The sequence below is a fragment of the Mus caroli genome, unplaced genomic scaffold (assembly GCF_978045245.1).
Source record: "Mus caroli unplaced genomic scaffold, Mus_caroli_1 scaffold_6, whole genome shotgun sequence".
Classification (NCBI taxonomy): domain Eukaryota; kingdom Metazoa; phylum Chordata; class Mammalia; order Rodentia; family Muridae; genus Mus; species Mus caroli.
The window spans coordinates 108,817,974-108,840,414 of record NW_028227261.1 but is presented as its reverse complement, the minus strand read 5'-3'; the positions used below and the strand labels follow the sequence as shown (position 1 = coordinate 108,840,414).

Genomic DNA, 22,441 nt, shown 5'->3' with positions numbered 1-22,441 from the left:
CATAACCCAGGTGCAGCGCACTCATCTTCAGATGGGATGCAGGAGACTGATGGCTTACCGAGTTACGAGGCTTCTTCTTCTTCTTCTTCTCTTCTCCTCCTCCTCCTCCTCCTCCTCGTCCCCCTCCCCTTCCCTTCCCCCTCCCTCTTCTCCATTTTATTTATATGAGTAGACTGTAGCTGTTTCCAGACACACCAGAAGAGGGCATCAGATCCCTTTACAGATGGTTGTGAGTCACCATGTGGTTGCTGAGAATTGAACTCAGGACCTTTGGAAGAACAGTCAATGCTCTTCATCACTGAGCCAGCTCTCCAGCCCCCTAGGCTTCTTAATGGTGGAGCTGACTCTCAAGATTTCAAACCACAGCACCCATCAGGGTTCCACACATCCAGAAGACTCACCTATGTGACAGGAGATGAATTTGGCCCAAGCCAAGATGGCATTGCAGGAGTGAGTGGGGCTGTTTCGGGCAGTGGTGAAAAGATCAAGTGGGTGAGACCATTGTCTGGGATATCAATGTCGGCATCTGTTTCAAGCCTCCCTCCCACCATAGCTTATTAGACTCTCTGGGTAGGCTCTAAGCTCAGATACCAAAGCATGGACTCCTAGCAATTAGGACATGACCATCTTTGGAGACGGGGCCATTAAGGAAGTCATTAGGCTAACTTGAAACCTTATTCTTAAAATAGGGGACTTGGGACTTCAGGTGCCAACAAGGTCCTCTGTACTCTAGGAAGTATTAGAAAGGGTCAGGTGAGCTCTGTGACAAGCCAGCCTATGTGTCATTGATGGTTTACAAGTAAGTCAACTTTAGTTTTTTGCCTGTGGGCTAGACTGTGAGGGGACAGCATGTAAGGGCCAATGCCCTTAGCATGGTGACTCAAGGTCTTGTGTTCCCCAGCTCTTGTGATTCCCCTCCCGTGGGAAAGAGGAAGTGGCGGGCTCTCTCAGTCCTTAAGCACACTGTGCAGAGGGGGCACCCAGCACTCCTGCACCTGTGCCACAGGAATCCTTGTGGGGCAGTTGCTCTCAGATGCCAGGGTGGCTGGAGTCTGGCCTTGACGAGGAAGAGTTACCAAGTAGTAGCCTTACTCTCCACGCAGAGAATGTGAAGCTCATGGATGAGCCGCTAGCAGGCTCTGTCATGTATCTCTGTCACGATCTCAAACCTGTCTCCCCTCATTTCTCCAAGCAAGAGGCTGGCTGCCAGTGTCCAAGGAGAACCTCTAAGCCAGCCGTCCTGGTTTATGGCTTGGAGACCTAGTTTATTACCTGTAATAATTTTTTTATAGCTAGCCAAAGGCACACAGCTGCCAGGCAAAGCCGGCAGACAGCTGGGGGTGGGTGGTCCTGGGACCACAGCTGGGGCGGGGGTGGGGAGTGGAGGGGGGTTGCTGTGTGAAAGGAATAGCAGCAAGGCCAAGGGGGAGGCAGCAGAAGAGAGGAGCCTCTGCTTGTGGATTGAGAATCAGAGGAGCCAAAAGTGTTGTGAAACCAGGAAGAGGGCTGCTGCCTGATTTCACTCCCAAGTAAATGTTTGACTGGGTATTTGCCTTTTCTCAGAGTCTGAGTCTATAGATCAAACTGGGGAGAATAGGAGCTCATGGGAAGCCGTCATAAACAAGCTTCCGAGGAACGGAGCAGCCCCAGGACCGCAGCATCCACAGTACCGCGCACAGTAGTCCTTCAGCAAGATGCTTGCTGCCAGCACAAGGTGAGCGGCAGAGACTGAGCAGAGATGGGTCACTCCTCCCGGCTCTTTTGATGTTAGAGATTAACAGACTGGGAGAAAGACACGGACTGGCTAATCTGCAGGCAGGCGGATATGAAAAGGCAGAACTACGGTAGATTTCCTCCGTGTCAGTCAGAGCCACGGTGAGTGGGCAGAGCCCAGGTAAAGAGTCAGAGGATCCTGACCGAATCCTGACTGCAGTCTTCTGACATGGTTTCCTCATCTGTTACTCTGGTGTAAAACTCCCCATCCTTCCTCGCCCTTTTTAATTGATATTTTATTTATTTTTTTTAAAGATTTATTTATTGATTATATGTAAGTACACTGTAGCTGTCTTCAGACACTCCAGAAGAGGGATACTCAGATCTCGTTACAGATGGTTGTGAGCCACCATGTGGTTGCTGGGATTTGAACTCCGGACCTTCGGAAGAGCAGTCGGGTGCTCTTACCCACTGAGCCATCTCACCAGCCCCTAGTTGATAATTTATAATTGTCCTCATTTATGGAGTACACTTTGATGTCTTCATATGTGTATGAAACACTGATCTGACCTCAAATATTTGCCATTTCCTTGTGGTAAGACAGCCCTTCCCCTCCCCGGTTTGCTATGTAGCCAATTGTTAATTCTAGTCACCCTGTTGGGCCACAAAACAGCAGCACAGCAGTGGCCCCTTTTCCTCATAGCTGTAACTTTGTATGGTGGCCAGCCTCTCTCGCCAGCCTCCTCCTTCTCCCTCCTAGTTTTTGTCCCACCCTGCGCTTGCATGTGTCAGCCTTTTCTGGTGGCCCTAGATGAGTGATGTCATGCATTGCTTATCTTCCTGTAATGCCCTCTGGGCTTATCTATGTTGACAGGATTTCCTTCTTTATTTGAGCCTAAATAGTATTCCATCCTACAGATGTACCTCATTCTCTTTGCCCCGAAGTTGGACCTGCTGGTAGACGCCATGTTTCAGCTGTTGTGAATATTAAGCACGGATGCATCTACCGCTTTGAAAACACTACTTTCATTTCCTTGGTCTATGTCTCCACTAGTGGAAATGTTGAATCGAGAGGAAGTTGCATTTTTAGTTTTTTGAAGACTCTCCATGCCCTTTCCCATCATGGTCAGGCTGATTTACCCCCAGCGCGCGCAACTCTCCTCTTTTCTCTGCCCTCAGCAGCATCTGCCATCTTGCTGAGAATAGCCTTTCTGACAGGAGAGGGTGAGCCCACAAACTTGAGAGCATCAGAGGAGAACTGGGATGGGAAGGATGGAGGATCAGGGAAGTTCTAGTCCTGCCCAGATGGTAGGAACTGAGACTCGCACTCTGACCTGAGAACTTGGGGAATCAAGAGCAGAAAGCAGGCCCACTGCCTTCTGGAGTCCCAGGATCTGGTCAGAATGCTAAGAGATCCCAAAGTAGACAGGAGAGAAGGGAGCCATGGAGACAAAGAGGGCAGGATGGGAGTTATCTAGAGGATAGGTAGATGGAGAGGGCTGAGCATCTCTGGAGGGTGTGGGAAGGGAATGGTGTGCTGTAGAGTCCAAGAGAGCCTGCCCCTCTCTCTCCAGTGGGCTCTGTGGTTGGGAGAGAACAGGAGAGGCTGAGGTGACAGGGCCTGATGCCATCAGATGTGGGTTTCTAGAAAGGTGGCTCTGGTCCACGTGGTGGTCAGAGATGTGGCAGAAGGATGTTGTATGGTCTAGTGATGATGATCATTACCTGGGCTACGAGCAAGGACAGAGCTGAGCGGATTCCACAGGGATGGAGGAGCCAACCAGAGTCGCTCTGGATCTGTGATGATGTGGCCAGATGGGCATGTGGAGCCACTGCTCCTGCGATGAGGACTTGGGAGGATGAGCTGGGTAGAGGGACAGGCTGGCCTGTGGCTCCATGGGACAGTGAGAAAGTGCTCCTCAGGAGGAAGGCACCTGGTGTGGCTGTGCAGAGGGGACTCAGTCCACCTTTGGGCCAGTTGCGTGCCGAAAATGTGTGTGTGTGTGTATACATATATGTGTGTGTGTATAAAAGTGTATATATATATATATATATATATATATATATATATATATATATGTGCATACACACAAATTATAATATATTTTTAAATTTATTTTCCCCCATTTCCTTTCATCTGTATGGATGTTTTGCCTACAAGTATGTCTGTTCACCACGTCTATGCCTTGTGCCCATGGAGATGATATCAGATCCTCTAGAACTGGAGTTACAAATGGTTGTGAGCTGCCATGTGGATGCTGGGAATCAAACCCAGATCCTCCTCCAAAGCAGCCAGGGCTCTTAGCCATGAGCCATCTCTCTGCTCCTGATCAAATAAACCTTCAGACAAAGAATGGTAGGGAGTAGAAACAAACCTCTTTCTTCTTCAGTCAACCTTTTTTTGTTTTTTCTGAGACAGGGTTTCTCTGTATATCCCTGGCTGTCCTGGAACTCACTTTGTAGACCAGGCTGGCCCCGAACTCAGAAATCCACCTGCCTCTGCCTCCCTCAGTCGACCTTTTTATTTTTTCGTGATGGCTGCTCTGAGCACTTCAGATACACACGACAGCAGCCATGTGTGCTCCCCACGGAAGGGCAGCAACCAGGAGCTGCCCATGCCTGGCCAGGAAATATAACAAGTAGAGAGATGGAGACTGGGAACAGATGTCTGCACACAGGGAAGAGAAGGGGCCAGGGAGAAAACAGAATGGGAGCAGAATGTGCATGTGTGGGCCCCTGGAATCTCTCTCCTGATTCTTAGGGGTTGTTCCCCAGTGGTCAGCTGAGAGCAGAGTGTCTCTGAGTCCCAGGATCCCAGCAACCTGCAATCCTGCAGCAGAACTGGGGTGCCACAGGGTTGTGGTCCTTGTGTGGCTTCTTTGATAGATGAGGCTGGCAGCTCAAGGGAGCAGCTGGGACATCTCATCAGAGGCATCCTGCCCTGACCCACATTGCTGGGCTGGCCGTAAGGCCAGAGAGAGCCAGGGCAGCCACTCTGGCTATTGGTTAACAAAGTGAGGACTGCAACCCATGCAATCCTGAGTATGGCTAGGGGCCCGGGACAGAGCTCTGACACTGTAGCCCTGTGACAGTGACTCACTGAGCAGAGGAGGGGAGGGGCCAGAGGGCTGATCCTGGAAGGAGGGGCACCAGGAGAGTTGGCCAGGTGCTCTGGGGAAGTGGCTCAGCCCCAGGAATCCCTTTCAGCTCGCCAACGAATGACCTAGCTAACTAGCTAACTAACTAACTTGCCTCCTCCCCCTCCTCCTTCTCCTCTTCTTCTTACGCTTCTCCCTCCTCTTCCTTCTTCTCTTCTTCCTGTGTTGTCTTCCATCTTTGAAGATCCTTTCACTCTGGAGCCCCGACTAGCATCAAATGCAAACTCCAGCCTAGGTTGCTCTCAAACTCCCAGCAATCCTTGCTCTGCCCCTCAGTTCTCTTTAGTGCTTTGATTACAGGGGTGTTGGTGCCCAGCTGGAGAAATTCTTTTATACTCAGAGCTGACCTTAGCAGAGGAGGAACTAAGAAACGGGAGCCCAGAACTTGGAGGTGAACCTCAAGTTAGAGGTTAGCACGGGCTGTAGAGTGAAACTCTGCCTCAATGTCACCCCTGCCCCCCCCCCAAAAAAAAACAACCAACCACCACACACCTAAATCTAAAACAAGCCTTATATGGGCTTGGATTCCTGAGTGTTGGGATGGGACGAACAGTCGCAGTAGCGGAGGGTCGAAGAGGGCAGCCGCTATGCTGCAGGTGGGGCACACTCTCCAGGACTGAGACATGTCCAGTCTTTATTACTTTTGCCTTTAATGCAACTTTTAAAATTTTTTTAATGTTTAATTTTTGACAATGACATTTAACATCTGCCATGCAGTGTGCCCCTTAGTGACAGCTGACCTTGCCCAACAGACTCAAGCCAGCCTTGGCAACACCTGTGTCTATCTCAGCTCTCCAAGGCCAGAGTTGGTGGATTTGTGGGAGTTCCCATAAAGCAGATTCCCCAGCACCAGGTGTGCACAGAGTCCTGTGCAGACAAACTGCTTGTGTCTGGTACCTCTCCCATGACCTACCTCTGCACTGGACCGGGGACCATTCTTTCTGCTGCCCACTCGACTAGCAAACTGAACTGGACCTGAAATGCCCTTGAACTGTGTGGCTGCCCTGATCACCACCTCTCTCTGGATGCCTCTAGAAAGAGATTCTGGGAATCAGTGACCATCTCAGGGCCCTCTGTGCCAGGCACCAGCTGGAATCTGCAAGAATCAGAGACAGGAAAGCTGCTGGGCTTCAGCTGGGACAAGAGGGACCCTGTCAACCAGGGACTGACATCCATCCCAGGTCCGGTTCCTTATTTTAAAAAGAGGCTAACGCTACCTAACCTGCAAAAGGTTAAATTATGAATTAGGACATGGTTGGGAGGGGTGAGAAGGGAAGGAGGATGGAGGGAAAGGGAAGGAGGGTGATACAGAGAAGCAGAGACAGACAGAGATAGAGAGACACAGAGTGAGACACAGAGACACAGGAAGAATCTGTACTCTAGTTTGTATCTCTAGGCACTTCTCCACCATTCTTGGCTTGTACAAGTCCTACAAATCCCAGAAGTGGAATTACTGTATCCAGAGAGGCTCTTGGCAGATAAGTAAGTGGTGCTCAGAGTCCTCACGCCGTTTGCAGCGTGATCCCAGTAAAGGAAGGTGAAGAAGATATCATCTCCTCTTGGCCCTCAGCGCCTCCGGCAGCTCCTTCCAGGAGCTCCTGGTCTAAAATGTCAGATGACATCTCCTCTCATTTCAGTGCTAGCTGAGTGTAGGGGTTTATTGTTTTTATTTTTAGCTTTAAAAAAAGACTTCAGGTCTCCTGTAACCCAGGTTGCCCTGTGTTCCAAGGACAGCCTTGAACTTCCGGTCCTCCTGCAGGTGCACCCTACACGGGCTTATTTTGATTTAAACTGTTCAGCTAACATGAACTAGCAGCAGATGATTGTGGGTGTCATATGACACATCCCAGACTCTGTCTCAGCAGTCCTCTCAAACCCTGGTCAGCTCTTTGTATTGGGAGCAGGCTCGATCCTCCCTTCCAGCTATCTGGAAGTATCCAGTACATTACTGCTGAGTGTGGCCGCTCTCTGCGCTTCGTAACACTCACCTTACCCTCCTCTGCAGCTGCATCCCATGCTCCCCATCCTTCCCAGCCCCCAGACATCCGTGGGGCCAGTTTTTTAAATGTATGTGCTGTCTGGCTTATTTCACTCAACCTGATAGCTACAGACTCATTCCTGTTGTTGCAAATGAAAGGATTTCATTATTTTGTTGGGTTGTTTGTTTGTTTTTTTTATATAACTGAGTAATATTTCATCACATACACATGCCACATTTTCTTTACCCATTTTGGGCACCTCAGCTGATTCCATATCTTAGCTACTACCAATAGTTCTGCAGAGAACATGGGAACAAACATATTTTCTTTCCTTTAGATGCACACACCCAGGAATGATGTAGCTGAGTGTGGCAGTTCCTTGCTTAGTCAGCTTATTTATTTTTAGACAGTGTCTTACTATGTAGCCCTGGCTAGTGGAGAACTCACTGTGTAGATCAGGCTAGCCTCTAACTCACAGAGATCCTCCTGAGTAGAGGGTTGTGCCACCACACCCAGCTCTGTGCTTAGCTTTTAGGGCCCTCTATCCTGTTTGTCTCCATGGCTACAGTCTTTATTCCCACCAACACTCAAGCATTACCATCTCTTTGCATCCTCACCGGCTCAGCTACTCCCTAACCTTTGGGTTCCCCAGGGAGACTCCACACTGGTGAACAGACCTGTGGCCCACTTAGGACTTCTTTTGAGAAATGAAAGCCCGAGAGGCTCAAGAGGAGAGATGGCTCAGCAGTTAAAAGCACTCACTGTTCTTTCAGAGGACCCAGGTTCAATTCCCAGCACCCCACATGGTGGCTTGTAACCATCCTTCAACTTCAGTTCTGGGGACCTGACCCTCCTCTGGCTTCTGCTGGCATCAGGCAGGCACACATACAGGCAGGCAAAGCACCCATCTACATTAAATACATACATACATACATACATACATACATACATACATACATACACACACACACACACACACACCAGGTCACTTGCCAATTTTGAATTCTAAGTATTTTGAAATCCCTCTTTTTTCCACTAGCAGCTTAGTTACCAATTTTTAGATGCCACTCACTAGTCCTGTAGCCTCTCTTTTTATATTGACTTCATTTTCTTTCTCTTCCTGGTCATTGTTCAAGTGATTTTTTTTTCTTTCATGTAGCTTTTTACTGTGGTGGCTTGTGTTCAGCCATCCCCTGCTGGTGGTCTGCCACTGGATCGTGACCACGCTCAGCTAGGAGTTCATTTCTACTCCTAAGCTGCAGAGGGAGGAGACAAGAGTCTACATCCCCACACCGCGGGAGACACAGCCACACAGTTTTATTTCTCTCTGTCTTCCGTTTGGATTTTGTTTGAGGCTTAAGTTGTTGCCGGCTCAGACATCCTATTCTATAAAGTTCAGACAACCAATTTCAAGGTACTTACCTGGCGATGGAGCACGATGGCACATTCTTCTGTTACCGTTACTTTTAAACCCTTCTTCATGGGTTCCTTTTTATTACCTGAGAATTTTTATAATGAAAATGTTTATTACCTGAGCGTGTTTGTAATGGAAAATAATTTTCAGTTCTTGTGTTTATACATATGCATTGACTACATTATTAAATGGAATATTACACGCTGGAAGCATTTGGTATTTATATATTTAAAATAAATATTTACATATTCAAATCCCCAGAGCTGAGGGATAGCAGTGTGTTCTGCCAATCCCTTGGCAGTCAGTCCTTTTCCTCTGATTTTTTTTCCTTGGAGAGCTCGCCCCCTAGCGTTCACTCATGAGAGGATTGGTGTTCCCTCCACAGTCTTGGGAGAGAGGTTCATTGAGGTTCCTGGCTTTCTTGGGGCAGTTTTTCCTGCAGTGTCCTGTTTTGAATGGGTGCTCATGTGGAGAGTTCCATGACCCTGTGCCGTGAGCCTGGCTGTAACTGATGCCAAGGGCTGGTTTTCAGTGGGAAGAGGAGGAGGAGAGCGTCCTGCCAGCTGGGGCCCTTCAGTGGCTGACCCCAAGTGCTACTTCTGGTCTGGCCATTGCCCTTCTCTCTGTGACCCATGCATCATAGCGCGCGCGCACGCGCGCGCGCGCACACACACACACACACACACACCATTGTGAACATGTGGAGGTCAGAGGACGACTTGCAGGAGTTCCTTCTCTTCTTTTACCCTGGGGATTGAACTCAAGTTGTTAGGCTTGGTGGCAAGCCCCTTTCCCAGCTGAATATCTCAATGGCCCTGCTCTTGCTCCCTGAGTGGGTGTGAAGCTTCTTCCATGCTGTCTACTCTACGGTCCTGCTGGTCTTTTCTCTTGGTCTTTTCTCTTTGATCTTGTCTCAGCTCTCTGACAATTCCCTTTTGCTTTCAAGTATGGCTTCTTCCCTTCCTTCCTTCCTTCCTTCCTTCCTTCCTTCCTTCCTTCCTTCCTTCCTTTCCTACACGTAAGGTTTTGCATGGGATGGAAAGACTGATGTTTTGTTGTTTTGTTTTAAGATTTATTTATTTATTATATGTAAGTACACTGTAGCTGTTCTCAGGCACACCAGAAGAAGGCATCAGATCCCATTGCAGATGGTTGTGAGCCACCATGTGGCTGCTGCAAATTGAACTCAGGAACTCTGGAAGAGAAGTCAGTGCTCTTAACTGCTGAGCCATCTCTCCAGTCCACTCTTATGTTCTTTTGTTTGTTTGTTTGTTTTGTTTGTTTGTTGTTTTTTGAGACAGGGTTTCTCTGTGTAGCCCTGGCTGTCCTGGAACTCACTCTGTAGACCAGGCTGGCCTCTAACTCAGAAATCTGCCTGCCTCTGCCTCCCAAGTGCTGGGATTAAAGGTGTGCACCACCACTGCTTGGCCCACTCTAACATTCTTAAGAGCCAAATCCTGTCTTACCTTTTCTGGACATTTCAGATCTGTGGTGAGATGCAAGCACAGGCTGCTAGGAGTTTAAAGAGTTCCAGGGGATAGATGTGAGTGTTTCTGTTCTCCCCTGAGACCTCTGAGCGAACAGGGGTCACTGCTGGTGAGGTGATGCTGAGGACATGGAGGGCTGGGTGTGCTGGAGTCAAGGATGCAAGAGCTGGAGTCAGAGAAGTGATGGAGTGGGCCATGGTGGTGCCCTGGAGTTAGTGCAGCAGGAACAAGGTGTGATGGAGCCTAGGAAAGAGGGGGTCCCTTGTTAGGGAAAATGTCCCTGTGTTTCTGACTTGAGATCCCACCAGCTTTGTCCTGAGGACATCTGCAGTGTGTAGTCTAATGGCTCCCCCTCCTGCCCCAGCACTTCATTGGTGTTTCCGACCCAGGTCCACAGCCTAACTTCCTCCCTGGGAACCAGTGATGCTCAGTCTCACTCTCCTCCCTGCAGACCCTTCCGGGGCCCTGGGAAGATGGAAAGGACTCTAGTGAAGGGTTTGCATGGCCATTAGTTTTCCTTAAAACATGAGAAAGTCAGACATTTCTGTAGTGTTCTGTAAAAAGAACTCCACACAAAACCCAAATCTACCCACAACTGTGCTGTCCAGATATGGATGGGGGGGGGGGGGGTGTCTTCGTGCCAACTCCAGGGATGCTGGAGATCATCCGAGCCATGAACAACGAAGATGAACGAGGAACTGCAGGAGAGCAGTTCACTTAGGAAGACAGTGAGCGAGCGGCTGGGTGTTGGGAATGCACGTGAAGAATTCAGATGCTCCAAACTTCTGAGAGAAATACTCCAGGCTGGAGTCAATGCTGTCCTGTGACTGTTGATATGGCTGACTCGACTTGTGGCTATTTTTCAGAACCAGGCAGATAAATATCACCTGTGACAACCCAGTGGACCGGGAGGTCTTCCTCCATTACTCCCTCATCCCATCGGTAAGTAAAGGTAGTGGAGCCCAGGGCAGTGAGGGAGGGAGGGAGGGAGGGAGGGAGGGAGGGAGGGAGGGAGAGTAGGAGAATCAAGGAGGGAGGGAGAGTCAAGGAGGGAGGGAGAGTCAGGGAGGGAGGGAGGGGAAGGGAGGGGGGGAGGGAGGCAGGGAGGGAGAGTCAGGAAGAGAGGGAGGGAGGGGGAGGGAGGGAGAGTCAGGGAGGGAGGGAGGGAGGGAGGGAGAGGGGGGATTTGGGAGGCTCCACCACACAGCTTTTGGGCAGGCCTGCATCACATAAGGGAGAGAGCCATTGGCTCTCCCAGAATCCTTACTCAGTGTCTTACAGTGTACATCCAAGCTCACATACAAAAGAAGCAAAGCATTTTGGGTTCTAGAGCCAGCGATATGGGACTTTTAGCAGAGTGAAAGGGGGATTTTCTTTTCCTTCCTTCCTTCCTTTCTCTGCCCCCCAACTCTTTTTTGTGAATGTGTGTACAGGTATGAGCAAACACATCTGTGCACACTGTGGAGCCCAGAGGCAATCCTGGGTATTGTTTCTCAGCTGCAATTAACCTTTGATTTTGCTTTTCATTTTTAAATTAATGAACATGCTTGTCGATATTTTGTCTGCATGCTTGTCTGTGTAACGCATGCATGTCTGGTAGGTACCCTTGGATGCCCTTGAACTGGGTTTGCGTTCAAGACTCTTCTGAACAACTTAATAAGACATTAGATCCTGTCTTAAAATAAAACGTCAAAAAGGGGACAAGGCAGTTAGCCGCCTGGGCTCAGTGGCAAAGCCCTTACCCAGCATATGAAAGGCCCTAGAGGGTGGGTGCCCGCAGGAAGCAGGAAGGGAGGTTCAGGTTGGGCAATGGGAAGATCATGGTTTCACATAAACCATGCTGAATTTGAGAAGTTGCCAACATTCCACCGAAATGCCAGCTGGGTAGCTTAACAGATCTAGAGCTACTGGGCGAGGAGGGTCAGGGCTGAAGGTAAAAGCTTGTGAATGTTTTGTGTCATTAAAAGTTGTCTCTAGGGAGGAGGACGGGGGGGGGGGGGGCAGGGAAAAGGTGGGGCTTGGATGGAGCCCAAGGAGCTCTCTTTCCAGAAGCCAGGGAGGGAATGACCTAGCCAGGGGCCTGGAGAAGAATGGGGAAAACAAGAATCCACAGTGGACAGAGCCCAGGGAAGAGGGTGTAAGGAGAAGGTAAAGTAGATCAGGCTGGAGTTGGTATAGCCTTGGGTGGTAAGTAAGATGGCTGTTGGTGACATCATAGCCCCTACAATGCAATGGCAGGGTCTGAAGGGCCAGCAGAGATAAATAAGGAAGTGGAGAGAGATACATACAGACAATTCTTAAGACATTTCTAGTAAAACTAGGATAAAGAATTTTCATCTGGAATACGACCAAATCCACAGAAATGAAGGGAAGAAAGATTTGAAATCTGACAGGCATGGCTGCCTTTCAAAAGACAGAGACCAAGGTCCAGGGAGGATGTATATGTGGAAATAAGACTCAAGCCTCTATCTGTGCACGGCCACACAGAGGAAGGGTCAGAAAAGAAACTTCTGGTGGCTCTGAGGGACATGGAGTGCCAGGTGTCACAGATGCAAGCTCTCTGCTTGCCCATACATTCTTTTCTGTGGGGACACTGAGGCCACCCTGAGGGTGACTGGGTCCCAGACACATTGTTCTCTCCTCATAGGAGACACTGAGGCCACCTGAGGGTGGCTGGGTCCCCAGACGCACTGCTCTCTCCTCACAGGGGGACACTGAGGTCACCTAAGAGTGACTGGGTCCCAAACACACTGTTCTCTCTCACAGCTCTGCATCATTTTGGTCTTGTCTTTCCTCCAAAGACGAGAGCATCGAAGACAAAGAGATGACACCTCTTACCTCCTGGGGAACCACTTTGGAATCATCGTGTAAGTTGACTCGAGGTTATTTCCTGAAGCTTGGTGTACCCTGGGGTTGGGCCCAACACAAAGTGCAAGGCCAGGTAGCTTGAGGATCCAATCTTCTCCCACTGTACCGATTCCCTAAACAATGCTCTGAGAGGCCTCTGCCCCCATCAGCACCCAGGGCTGCCCAGAAACTTCTCAAGGAGACCTAGACAGCCATAGAAAAGGGACCTCCATGGAATTTGTCCCCTCGTTGCTGTGACAAGCCACGAGACAAAGGCAACTTAAGGGAGCAGAGGTTTATTTTGGCTCACAGTTGAGGGGAGTACGATCCATCATGATGATGAAGGTGTAGTGGCTGGAAAATCTTGGTTTGTGGCAGCAGCAGTGTGTGGCAGAGCTTCTCACATGGTGGCCAGATCAGGAAGCAGAGGTCAGACAGGAAGCAACACTGGGCTGTAACCTTCAAAGGCTCAATCTTCCTGCCCTGCTTCTGTCATCTAGAACTTTCTCTGAAGGTCCATGACCTTCCAAACCACAGCAATGGCTGGGGACCAACTCTTCAAACACACGAGGCAGTGGGAAACATATTACCTCCAAACCATAATGCCTTCCCACTGAGGGGACTGTGGCTATCTCAGGAAACAAGAGTCAAAAGGCTCCCAGTGACCAAAAGCAGCCACCTTTCTGGTTGGGATGTCACTATAAAGCATGTGTGAGATCCTGCCCACCTTCTGGAGTCTTCCCAGTTAGGCTGTTCTGCATCATGGCACCCTTTAGAACATTCTTCTTGAGTTTTAATTATTCTGTCTCATGACTCCATCATCATCGTCATCATCATCACCACCATCACCACGAAGTTAACATTTATTGCACTGCTATTGTCCCAGGTCCTGGGCCTTTTTCTTTGCTTACATTAGTTCCATCAACCTGTCTCAAAGTATAGTGGAGGATGGTAAAGGAATGAGAAAACTTGAGCTCAGAGAAGCTAAATGATTTGTCTGAGACCACACAGCTAAGGTGACCCAAGATTTTCCTGAGGCTGGCTTGAAACTCTCTGATCCTCCCATGTCCCAGTCTCACCAGATCCACACAGTGAGCATCCTGAGATCTCAGTCTTAGGAAAAATCATGATGCCAGGACAGAGGCTAAGGCTAAGCTGGGATGCAAGAGAAGTCCAACCACAATATCCAAGGATGCTGGAGCTCTGAGGAGCAGCTGGCTTCTTTGCGGATGCCTCCCAGAGTCAGCCCCTCCCACTCCAGCAGCTGTAACTGCTTTGCCAGGCAAAGGGCTGAGAGTGGCTATGTTAGTTCCTTCTTTCTATTGCTGTGACCTGACAGGAGGCAACAGAAGGGAGGGCAGGCTTACCTTAGCCCACAGTTTAAGAAGCAATACAGTTCATCATGGCAGGGGAAGCATGGGCAGGAGCAGGAGAGCCGTGGTCACGTTGCCTCTGCAGTCAGCAAGCAGAGAGAGGTGGAAGCTGGTTCTCCTTTCTGTTCAACCAGGATCCAGCCCATCGGAGATAATACCCACATTCAGGATACCTTCGTGTATATACCCAGAGGCATGTTCCCATGGCATCCCTAATATCATCAAACTGACATTCAGCATTAACTGTCACACTGATTAGATAGAGACCCGTTCACCCCACTGGGCATGTGGCATCGAGGGGATGGGGCAGAACTTGTGAGGTAACCGTGCTCATCCTCCTGGACCTACATTATCAGGACTCATCTGACTGGCTCCTGTCACACCCTCTGGCCTCATTGTCACTGACTAATACTCCCTGCTATGGTTTAAATGAGAAATAGGCTCATGAGTTTGAACATCTGGTCCCCAGTTGGCACTGTTTGGGAATCTTTCAGGGGAAGAACCTTGTAGGAGAAAATATGTCACTAGAGGCGGGCTTTGAAGGTGTATGCCTGGGCTCTGTTTCCTGTTCTCTCTCTCTCTTTCTCTGTCTGCCTCTCTGTCTCTGTCTGTCTGTCTGTCTGCCTCTGTCTCTCTCCTCTCTGTCTCTGTCTCTGTCTGCCTCTGTCTCTGTCTGTCTGTCTGTCTGTCTGCCTCCTCTCTCTCTCTGTCTCTGTCTCTGCCTGCCTCTCTGTCTCTGTCTGTCTGTCTGTCTGTCTCTCTCTGCTTCTTGTACACGGATGAACTGTGATCAGAAACATGTGGCCAGCTTCATGTCCCTGGTGCACCTTCCACACCACAATGGCTTGCATTCCTTCTGGAATTATAAGTCTAAATAAAACTCTCCCTTCCCTGTTTGCCTTTAGTTAGGGTATTTTATTACAGCAACAGAAAACTAACTAACACATCCATCTTTGTGTGTGTGCTGCCCACAATGACTCTGTGATAAGCAAAGCAGGGGGTTTCTATTTCTGTTTTGAGCATGGGGAAACTGAGTCTCACATACACCTTAAGTTCCATGGTTGGGTCTTGATGAGATTCAGTTGGACAAGATGCATGTCTGCAAAACTGTACTGAGCTTGAGTTCTGTCGGAGGTCCTGTAGGGCCTGCCCGGCAGAGTTTATAGTTTCCTAAGCACCTGGTGACATGGCGGGGGGTGGGGGGAGGCAGTGTACTGAAACAAGAACATGAACTTGATGCTGAGTCAAACAGTTGAAGCAGCCTTCTGGGGCAGAGATGAAGATGGCTCCTGAGGCTGAGCCCAGAGGGAGGCAGAAGGGGTCACCAGGACTCTGATTTGTAGTGACAAGCTCTCGTGCCACCAGAGTGCACTGCATTTTTTCTCTCCTTGTGGCAAGGTCTCCAGTTACTCGCACTGGCCTCAAGTTCACTAGGAAGCCAAGGGTGACCTTGAACTCCTGATTTTCCTGCCTCTACCTTCTAAGTGCTAGGATCACAGGTGTGCTTCGGTAGTCCCAGCTCCAAGTTCTGGCTAAGGCCTATTCCAAACACATCTTCTGGTTGGAGAGCCCTCCCCCTAGGTGGGCCTTCTGAACTAGGTGAAACTCTTTTGCTTAGGAGAAACAATATCTACCCACATTGAACCACAGGAAACAAAGAGAAGGAAATTTTAAAGTGAAAGTTACAAAGTGGTCACAGTAACCAGTGGATTTCCCGAGACCCGAGAGCAGCCTCCTGGGGAGACTAAGTTAACCTTTCTGTCCCTCACTCACTGGGGCAATTCTGAGCCATTGTGCCCTGTTCCTTTTGGCCATGTGACTTAGGCTCTTGCTGCCACATGACCCTGGCTTTTCTGCAGCGTCCACTTTGATCCTGACTTGAAGTAACTGTAACAGCTTACTGGCTCACAGCCTCACGATTGCAATGATAAAAAGACAAGAGCAGACATTGGCTTGGTGCATCCAAAGTGCAACAGTCAGCCATGGCCAGGGAAGTGCAGCCATGTTAGGGAGGGAAACTTTCACCCTGCCCTCACAGGTTTTTCAGCTGGGCTTGAGCATTAAATTGAGGGCTGCAGAGATGGCTCAGCTGCTAAAGGTTCGACTCACAACCAAAATGTCAAGAGAATTAAATTGATAGAAGACAAACTGGCAGGAACATAAAAACATAAATTCACTTAATGTGACTTTAACAGGCACAGAGGTCCCATAGGGACATGAAAGTTCAAAGATGCAGTTAAAGTTGAACACACACACACACACACACACACACACACACACACATGCACTACACCCCTACTTTAGTGCAGATGCCCTCAGAGTTCAGAGATGTCAGTTCTCCCTGGTCCTAGAGTTAATAGACAGCTGTGAGCCCCTGACACGGATGCTAGAAATCAAACTCAGGTTTTCCACAAGAGTGGTATACGCTGTCATATAACTGCCAAGTCTGCTCTCTGGCTTCTCATTCTCTCTGGGTGTTTTTTGTTTTCTTTTGTTTTGTTTTCTAAAGTTTTTCTTTTTAACCTTCATTTTCATTTTATATGTATGGATGTTCTTCCCGCATGTATGTCTGCATACCATGTGCATGAAATGCCCACAGAGGGCTTTGCATAATCTAGGACTGCAGTTATAGATAGTTGTAAGCCAATCACATAGGTGTTGGAAATAAATCCAGGGTCTCCTAGAAGAACAACCCATGCTTTTACGCACTGAACCATTTCTCTAGTCCCATATTGTCTTTTTGTCTTTTTTTTTGTTTTGTTTTGTTTTTTTGAGACAGGGTTTCTCTGTGTAGCCCTGGCTGTCCTGGAACTCAGTCTGTAGACCAGGCTGGCCTTGAACTCAGAGATTTGCCTGCCTCTGCCTCCCGAGTGCTGGGATTAAAGGCATGTGCCACCACTGCCCGGACCCATATTGTCTTTTAACTGTCATTTTACCCTATATTTTAATTCAAAATATTCCATATGCCAAAGTGACATATTTTGAGGTGGAGTAGTTTTAAGTCCCACAGTTATATGGTACTTATCACCTTAGCCAATGATAGCCAGACCTTCCTCAGAGAATATATCAGAGAGAAAAGTCTTCATAGGCTATGTCCGGGTCCTTGCCAGTTTCCCTACAACTGGTTGAGATACATTCCTTGTTTGGTCTTCACATCACACTGTATCTCATAAAAGCTTGTTCTGTTTTGCTAGGTGTCATGGCTCCCAGCATCCTTGCTGTATCCCTACTAGATTTGGAAGTCCTCTATGGGAAGGACTACATCTTCCTTTAGCGCACAGAATCTGTGCTTAGCAGTGTGCTTAGACTGTGATTGCAGTGAGCAGCTCACTCTCCCACAATCCTTCACTCTCAACAGGCGGTATGGCTACTTTAGAGATGACCCGGAGACTCACACACCATTTCTGTTGTCTACAGGCCTCTGGACTTCGTGGGGACTTTTAGTAACCGATGGTCGTATGGAGCTGCCTTTGGGGCCACAGCCAATAAGGTCATGTTCTTGTTCTCAGAAGGCTACCAGCCCCTGACGGTTCCACAGTGGGCCCAAGGTACTAGGGCTGTCTCACACATTCTGGGAATGTCTCCTGGACATACTTGCTCTCAGAGGCCGTGGGGTTGTCTGGAGGGCTAAAACAACATGAGCAGCCATACTGTTCTTAACCTGTTACTTGCCCAAGGCCAATGCTTAGTAACCCACAAACACCACAGCCTGCCTGAGAGCTTCCCTGCAGTTAGAACTCAGAGGTGCTTTAGGCAGACATAACACAGGCCCCGGAAGTAGAGTCTTCCTCGTCCTCCTCAGCTGGTCTCCTGAGCCTGCTGTCTTCTAAAGCAGCAATTTCTGGGACTCCTCAAAGAATGACCCTTGCTTCTTTGTCCATTGGCCAGAGGCCTCTCTCCCTTTACATGAAGCTCTGTGCTCATGTAAAGGAGCTATGCTGATTGAAAGGTTTGGCGAGCTCCCGTACAGTGCCAGAACCATCTCTCCACTGTACAAGTTCCTCACAGTGCACTGCTGGGGCAGAGTCAACACCTCCAGGAAGGCTGCTCCATTCTTTGCCTCCCCGAGATGGAGTGTCACTAGCTTCCTTGTCTGTGTCCCTGCGGCAGGATGAATGTGCCTCTGTTGCAGCTCATTTCAGGCCACTCTCCTGTCCGCTGTACTGTCAATATCCAAAGCAAGAACCCTGGCCATTTCTGCCAGGCAGAGCCTAGCACAGAGTAAAGGTCAGCTCAGATGACTAAGCCTTTCTTAGAAGCTGTCAACCCATCTCTGAGCTAGCCAGCAGTAGGACCAATGTGACCATGGCTTCTATAGTGTGCATTGCTGGAGCAATGTGACCATCACCTTCCTTAGATTACTCTCCAGTACACATAACATACCTGTGTGGGCCTCTGTGATACATTTGAGCGCCTTCCTCTCAGCCATTTTGGTTTGCTGGTGGTCTGTCTGTGCCTGACATACTGTGAGCTCCTCAGGTATAAAGTCTTCATCGCCATGGTCAGCTGTCACTTGTCATGGCAAGAGGAGCAGGGATGGTTAACGAAGGACATTGCTGCATTCCTCCGCCATGGCTGAGAACTCTTCCAGTCAGCTCTTTGGGTCCCGAGGCCCTGGTTTGAGCTCAGAACAGACAACAGCTCTCCTGGTCACCTCTGAGTCAAGAGCAGAGGAGCCCACAGCATCTTGGCCTTGTCTCTCGCAGCCTTTGTGCTTTTCATCGGAGGCATGGAGGTCGGCCTCTCCTACTTCCCCTTCTTTGCCTGCCTGTCCTCAGAGTTCCAGCTGGTCAGCTCCATCCTGGGCTTCGGCTACTCCCTGACCTGGTAAGGTGACTCTGCTTGCCTTCTCCTGGCCATACTGGCCGTGGCTCAACTCTAGGCAGGAGGAGAGAGGTGGGTTGAGGTTCTTATGGAGAATAGCAAGGTTCAGAGCGGGCAGAGATGACTTGCTTAATGTCCCGATGTGGTTTCTTCTTGGAGGTAATTCTTCTTGGGGGTAGGAGCCCCATGTCTATGGTTTCTCCTAGAGAAAGTGTCATGCGTGGCACTCAGGGCCATCCTGGCCTGGCCTCTTCCTGCTCCTCTGGTCCCTAAGCCTGCCCAGCACATACTCTCAGTCACGTGGTTTCCAGCATCCCATTGTCCCTCCATTTACTCACTCAACAGCCATTCTTTATGATCTCATGCACTCTGGTCCCTGGGCCTCTGTGTTCCTATTCCTTGTGCAGGGCATCTTCCCTCTACCTGGGAGAGGGCTTGGCTCATGTTGAATGGCTTCAGCACTGCGCACTTATGCGGAGCTGGCACCAGGGATCATCTGCCAACTGAGTGACCCGCCTTGGGACAGTTCCACTCATGAGTCCCTGAGGCCCAGTCCTGGCTCCCTCTCCCCCATCCACCCACCCACTCCTACATTCAGCAAGAGTCTCAGTCTCAGTCAGGAGCCTGAGACTTTGCCCTGGCTCTGTGTGTCTGTAAGTGGCTTGGACAAATCACATGCTAACCCTGGACTTCCGCCTCCTTGAAAATGCTAGAGGGGGAGGGGAGGGGTATCTTGCTTGTTCCTCCCTTGTCCGCAAGGATTCTGAGATGTGTTCCCATCAGAGCAGTACTAGAAAATGTAGTATTCAGCTAGGCACAAGGAAGGACCCAATAAGGAAGGGACAGATACAGTCCTTCTTGGGGGTGGCAGGTGGCATCTGGGCTGTGTTGGAACAGAAGCCAACCCTACCCTGCTTCTGTTCTGCAGGTTTGTGGTTACTGTTCTTCAGATCTCACAGTGTCCCCATGGGCAGGTAAGTCCTCGCTGACCTTGCTCAGGATGTTCGGTCACCACCTCTGGGCCATCAGGCTCTGTGAGCTCAGAGGAGCCTGCCTTCTCTAGTTTTCTGTTTCCCTACCTGTGGGGGAGGGGAGCGGGCATTGCTCACCCCGCTTCTGTTTGTGTAGCATCTTTCCACTCACTGTGCCACTTGGTCATCAAACCTACTTTACAGGGCAGGAAACTATGCCAACTTTGCCAAGTAAGTCCCAGGAGTGAGCAGAACTGGGGGCTGAGGCCGGGCCAGGCCGTTGTCTAGGCTCCTTTCTACCGGCTCCAGTTAGCCCCAGCTCCTCTTGCTGTAAAAGCCGATCATAGACAGACAAAGCCTTTCCAGCAGGACCAGCCATTCATTGCCTCCTCAGAGTTATTGAATGTTGCAGGCTAGGTCTCCAAACCCAGAAAAGGAGCAAAATGAAGAGGATACTGTTAGCCAGGCCCACGCCATTTTGTAAAAGCTCCATTTGGTTGAACTGTGAAAATTTCTGGGGCTGTGGTAAATGAACATATTTCTCTAGATTCTTGCTTCCAGGACCCCAGTAAAGAACTCTCTTAAACAATGGACTCTCTTTAGCTGACCACCCCTAGCAATGGCCAGCTTGGAGCCAAAGCCAGAAGGTTTTCAATCTCCTTCCCCACCCTCGCCTTTCTGCCATGTAACTGCCCCAGCTTGTAGGCAGCAGCAGCGGGTCCTGATGCTTCTGTAGGCCTCCTCTCTGCAGGTTTCCCCACATACAGGCCTGCACTGTCAGCAAGTCAGCTTGTCTCTTGTCTGTCCTTCCTTCTCAGGGTCTTTCAGGTGTCAAGATGCAATTAGAGGGGTTCCCTGGAAGGTTTAGGGGTGTTGGGAGGTTATCTGAGCCCAGAACTCAGACCTTACCAACCCTTCCTGGACATGGGGGAGAAACACCAAAACGCTGGTCATGGTCAAGGTGGGCCAGAAACACGTGAGAGATGAAAGGAAATGGTGGGATCTCCATCTCAGGGCCTCTCTATCATGTCTGTACCCTTATATCATAGCATCAAGCTCCAATTCCCCTGGGGGAACAAGGTCCCCAGAATGTAACATGAAACCAGCCAGCACATTGTGAAAGCTGAGTCCCACTAGCATTGGTTTGAAAGCAGTAAAAATAGGAATTTAAAAAATAAAAATAAAAACAAAGAAAAACTATGAACACTCCCTTGAGAAGGCTGTTAAACTTTTAACCACCCAACTTCTGTTTTTTTTTTTTTCCTGCCCCCTACCACCCAACTACCAACCTTGTGGTATTATAGGTCCTTCCTCCCTCCTCCCTTTTGTTTCCTCCCACCTCCTTTTATCCATTTCTCTCTCCCTCTCTCCTTTCATCCCTCTCTGTCCTTCTATTTCTTCCTTTCCCCACCCCCACCTCCTCCTTCTACCCACCCATTTCCCAGTCTCTCTCACAAGTCCCCAACGGGACATTCACTTTTTTCATTAAAACAAACAAAACAAAACAAAACAAAGCAAAAACAAAACCAAAAAGCTGTTTCATAACATAAAAGGGCTCAAAATTTTCCCAGGGTTTGCCGGACTCCAAATCCATTTTTCCTTCTGACCATGAACGAAGTAGGTGCAGGAATTGGCAGCTCATGTAAGAAGGGGGAACAGAGATTGGCTGACCATTTAGTGGAGGAGAGCAGGATTGGTCAACCATTTATTTAGAGAAGGTGGATCCGCTGGGCAGGCAGAGTCCTGTCCTATCTGGCCTTACTTCACTGCTGACCCGTCCAGCAGGTCCAGTTATTTGAGAGTCTTGAGGGGACCTTTTCCTAAGAACCAAATGGAGGGAGGGAGAGACGAGAACCAAGTGCAATGAACAACACAGGGAAGCAGTCTGATTAGCATCAAGGTCTCCCTGTATTCGGCAAGGCTCAAGGCTTAAATGCACAAGCAAAAGGGGAAGTACTTCTCAGCAGGAGGAATGGGGCAGCAGAAATGCACAAGCAAAGGAGGAAGTACTTCTCAGCAGGAGGGATGGGGCAGTGGAAATTTTTCTTTTGGTGACTACACGGGGAAGCAGGAACTTGGTGGTATCAGGGTACATCTTGTGGTCAGGACGCTGACTTAGGGCTGGAACAATCTGTGGTTGTTCTCGGAGCGGTGTGTCAGTGGCCCGATTTTGACCCCCTTTTCTTCTGGGGGCGGGGAAGAGGCCCAATTCAGAGATCAGGACAATTGTGTTGTCTTAATAGCTCCCAATACACTGCAGCCTACAAATTCCCTGACCACCCCCCTCCCCTCTGTTTCTGTTGCAGTTTCTGGGGAGGTTCGAGACCCTCATTTTCTACTGGCCCTCACTGTTGTGCCTGGGTTTCCTGCTGGGTCGTTTCCTGCACATGTTCTTTAAGGCTCTGCCTGTCCACCTGGGCCTGGAGCCACAGATAGTGAGTGCTGAACGCTGAGGAATGGGGCTCTGTTACTGCTTCTCGCATGCTTTTCGGCACAGTCTCTCTGGTGACAGAGACGAACTTCTTGGAGCAGGGGCTGGCTCAGCCTGGGCTAGGAGGGTGAAGAAGGACCAGCTCTCTAGCTTTTGGGGAACGCAGAAGTCTGACATAATTGAAGCCCGTTCCTAGACATGACCTGTGCCGGGACCGTTGCGATGCCAGACCGGACTGCTAGGC

General features: G+C 49.5%; 1 protein-coding gene across 3 annotated transcripts in view; it reads left to right on the top strand.

Annotated features, from left to right (window-relative positions):
• Positions 1-1,561: 1,561 nt before the first annotated feature.
• The window catches only part of LOC110292533 (stimulated by retinoic acid gene 6 protein-like), a 38,899-nt gene continuing 18,019 nt past the window's right edge, over positions 1,562-22,441 (top strand). For all 3 annotated transcript variants that reach the window (XM_021159875.3, XM_021159876.3, XM_021159874.3), the window contains exons 1-7: positions 1,562-1,714; positions 10,618-10,693; positions 12,518-12,618; positions 17,389-17,519; positions 18,678-18,798; positions 19,724-19,769; positions 22,073-22,201. In XM_021159875.3, the coding sequence (XP_021015534.1) occupies positions 1,695-1,714; positions 10,618-10,693; positions 12,518-12,618; positions 17,389-17,519; positions 18,678-18,798; positions 19,724-19,769; positions 22,073-22,201 (624 nt within the window). In that variant the 5' untranslated portion in view covers positions 1,562-1,694. The remainder of the gene's footprint in view (positions 1,715-10,617; positions 10,694-12,517; positions 12,619-17,388; positions 17,520-18,677; positions 18,799-19,723; positions 19,770-22,072; positions 22,202-22,441) is intronic.